The 3,897-nt window shown below is 46.2% G+C and overlaps 1 protein-coding gene across 1 annotated transcript; it reads right to left on the bottom strand.

The window, feature by feature from the left end:
* Positions 1-2,110: 2,110 nt before the first annotated feature.
* LOC124081292 (sperm motility kinase 2B-like) lies at positions 2,111-3,460 on the bottom strand. Its single transcript, XM_046427503.1, has one exon. The coding sequence runs from the start codon at positions 3,458-3,460 to the stop codon at positions 2,111-2,113; it is 1,350 nt and encodes a 449-aa protein (XP_046283459.1).
* Between the last annotated feature and the right edge of the window lie 437 nt (positions 3,461-3,897).

The raw sequence follows: 3,897 nt of genomic DNA, 5'->3' as shown, positions 1-3,897 counted from the left end.
TGCTCTTCTTCCTCTGTCTCTTCACTCTTAAGTTTCCATACTTCTTTCTGTGTGCTTAAAACACAACATTGATTACCTGGTTTAATTACTTTCTGTTTTCAATCTTTATTTCATTCTTGAATATGAGATTATAATATTAACAGATCAATTTCCTTGAATTGTTTGAAATAAAGGAGATAATATTCATACTGAATCTAACCCAAAGTAAGACAATAATACATTATAATTATAATCATTACTTAATTTAAAAGTATTGTGTGTGGAAAGTCTGCAGTTTAAACTGAGCACCAAAATGTCCATCAGAATCTATAATTTGGTAAAAAAAAAAAAAAAAAATGCTTTCCCCATAAGTTTTCTTAAATGCCATTTTGAGCAGTTAATGGCTATTCCACAGGGTTTGGGGGATGGTTAAATTAGATTAAAAAAAATTGTAAACTTCCTGGTTATCTTTAAAAAAATTGTAAACTTCCTGGTTAAGAGAGAGAGAGAGAGAATTTAATATTTTTTGGTTTTCAGTGGACACAACATCTTTATGTTATTTGTATGTGGTGCTGAGGATCGAACCCAGAGCCGCGTGCATGCCAGGCGAGCGCACTACCGCTTGAGCCTCATCCCCAGCCAAGGAAATTTACTATTATGGTTTGGATATAGGGTGTCCCCCAGAAGCTTCTTTGTTAAGGTAGAAATATTCAGAGATAAAATGATTGAATTATGAGAACTCCAACCAAACCAGTTCATCCTAGTTTGAATGAACTAACTGGAGGGTAACTGTAGGCAGGTGGGGTAAGATTGGAGAAGACAGATCACAGGAGGCATACCCTGAAAGGACTCATTTTCCTTGTAGCCCCTTCCCCTCTCTCTCTCTGCTTTCTGGCCACCATGAGATGAACAGCACTCCTCTGCCCTACCGTCTGCCATGACGTTCTGCCTCACCTGGGGCCCAGAGCAAGGGACTCGGCCCATCATGGGACTAAACTTCTGAAACTGTGATCCCAAATCAACTTTTCTTCCCCTAATCTATTCCCCTAATCTATCAGGTATTTCGGTCATAGGGACAAAAAACTAACAAATTTACTAAAAAAAAATATATATGCTAGTACCCTTTATTTCCTTAGGTTTAGTTTTCCTTACCAACTAAGAACATTTTTTTAAAACTTATTTTTCTGAAATTCTATGTAAGTTAAAGTGTCAGCTTTTCATCACTGTAATCAAAATACCCTACAATAACAACAGAGGAAGAAAAGTTTATTCTGAGCTCACAGTTTCAGAGGCCTAAGTCCATGGTTGGTTGACTCCATTACTCTGGGCCCCAGGTAAGGCAGAACATCATAGTGGGGGGTGTGACAGAAAGCTACTCAGCTTATGACAGATGAAACACAGGGAGGGAAGGAGGGGGAGAAAGAGAGGGGGGCAGAGTAACAGAAAGAGAGCACCAGGGCCACAATATGTAATCCCCAAGGCAAGATACCAGTGAACCACTTCCTCCAGCCATACTCCACCTGCCTACAGATACCCAATAATGCATTCCAATTATTAATGCATTACCTGAATTATTCCTCTGATGAGGTTACAGCTCTTCCAGTCTAATCATGTCACCTAATGCATTACTATGGGAGCTTTGGGCAGAATTTTCATATCCAAACCATAATAGCCAAAAAAACTGAGTTAATGAAGAAAAGTAGCCATTAGTAACTTTCATGATATAGCTATGCTAAACATAATACTCATGTTAATGACAGATTTTTAAAAAATTGTTCGTTTGAAACAAATTTATTAAGAAACATCTCAGAAGAAGGGAGAAAGGTCAGAGGAGCAGGGCAGGGGAGTGTCCCAGGGAGAACAGTCTCTGATGTCTTGGGCAGGTGGGGGCAGAGGAGACTCCTGATGCCAGTGGGTACAGAAGTGCTCTCGGCTGGAGCCCGTGCAGAGAGACCTGAGGTAGCTGGCACATCTCGCTCCTGCAGCTGCTCAGAGTCCACATGACTGACCTCACACCCAGGTTTCAGGACCCTCAGGCACAGGGTGCTCTGGCTGTCCACTTGACTTGGCTCTTTCACCTCTTCCCTTCCTTGGAGCCACACTGTTTAGGAATCTGGCCCATTTCTGCCTCTTACACTGGCACCACCTTCTTACTGACTCGTGGCAGGCAACAGCACAGGTGCCGGACACAGGCCGAAATCCTCCTAGTTACCCTCTTCCGACGATTTCTGTTGTTATGGGGCGACCCAGTATCAGGTGTTGGGGTGCTTGCAGGCAGGAAGGGGAGATGAATGGCCTGCTGGCTGGCCCTTCTGAGGCCCTTCTGCCCTGTCTGTCCATTCTCCATACTCAGCTGCGGCTCACAAGGGAAGGTGTGAAGGGCAGGCTCACTGTGACTCCTCTTTGGGAGGACAGGGTGTGGATGAGGCTTAAACCTTGGAGGCCCAGGCTTCCCCTGGAACATGCAGCCTGCCCCCTGACTTTTCTGGTGCTTCAGGATTAAGTAGGTAGCCATGGCTGTATCGAAATTTCTCTTGGCTAGAGACACCCAGATCTTGTAAGGATCATAACCCATATCAATCAAGATGGTCATTATTTCAGGGTCGGGGTGTTTGGGGAGTGCCTCACTACAACGAAGGGGTAAATACTGCTCACCCTGTGTCAGCCATGGGTGCTGAAGGATTTGCTGGACTGTAGGCTGCTTCCTGGGATCCAGGGTCAGTATTTGGTCGATGAGCCTCCGGGCTTCGACAGACACATGGCGCGTGCCAAAGTAGGTTTCCAGCACAATCTGCCTCTGCATCGCCGGAGTGGCGGGCCCCACAAATGGACACCTCCCTGTCAACATAAAGTACAGAATGACGCCCAGTCTCCAGATGTCCACTGGGGGGCCCTCAAACGCTTGCCTCAGGACACATCTGGTAGCAAGATGAAAGAGACTGCCCCAGAAGTCCTTCCAGTTCTGCCCAGAGGTGACCCTGGTGCTGAGGCCGAAGTCAATAAGCTTAATGTTGCCTCCGGCATCCAACAGGATGTTGTCTGGCTTCAGGTCTCGGTTCACGATGCCCTGGGCATGGCAGTAGCCCACTGCACACACCATCTGCCGGAAAAGCCGCCGGGCCTCTTCCTCCTGCAGGCCATCCTCTGGGTCGTGGCTAACTAGCTGTCCCCCACCTGCGGGCTCCATCACCATGTAGATATTGCTGGAGGTCTCAATAACCTGGAACAACTGGATCACGTTGGGATGCTCCAGGGTTCTCATCATATCTGGCTCACAGAGGACCTGGAGGTTCTGCTCTATATTCTCCACGACTTTCACTGCCACCTCTGCCCCAGTGAGGCGATGGCGGGCTAGTTTTACCTGGCCATACCCGCCATACCCAATGTCCCTCAGGACCTCATACTGGTCCTGGAAGACTGCTTCTTTGCAGGAGCCGGGCCCCTGCAGCCCTACACTCATCTCTCTACTCTGGCTGACCATCCTAAGCCGGAACACCAACGAAGGAGGCTAGCTAAAAAAAAATAAATAAATAACAGACCAAAACAACAAATGCAAATCAAAAATAAAAACAAGACAAAACAACAAACAACACCAACCACCAACCACCAAACGCACTAACTATCTGGGAGTCCGACAGGTCACCACCAAGAGCTTCCTGTACTTATGGACAAAAGTCCAGCTGCAGCCACTTTCTTATATACCCTCTGTTTGAGACTTACTCACAATGGCTCCATGTGACATCAGAGCCAGTCATTGCCCAGTCATGCCTGGCCATAACCCCCAGTGGTCACCTGTTTTGGGGGCCTCCAGAGCTTTTTCCGTTTTCAGAATGGGAATAAGGAAGGACTCCAGACATTTTTTGCTTTAGTGGGTTATGGAGACTGATATTTACTTGTTTACAAATTAAAATTTGTATG

The sequence above is a fragment of the Marmota monax genome, unplaced genomic scaffold (assembly GCF_021218885.2).
Source record: "Marmota monax isolate L192 unplaced genomic scaffold, Marmota_monax_Labrador192_F-V1.1 WCK01_AAM20220418_F8-fsc00301, whole genome shotgun sequence".
NCBI lineage: Eukaryota > Metazoa > Chordata > Mammalia > Rodentia > Sciuridae > Marmota > Marmota monax.
The sequence above is the reverse complement of the archived record's forward strand: the minus strand, read 5'-3'. Positions and strand labels throughout refer to the sequence as shown.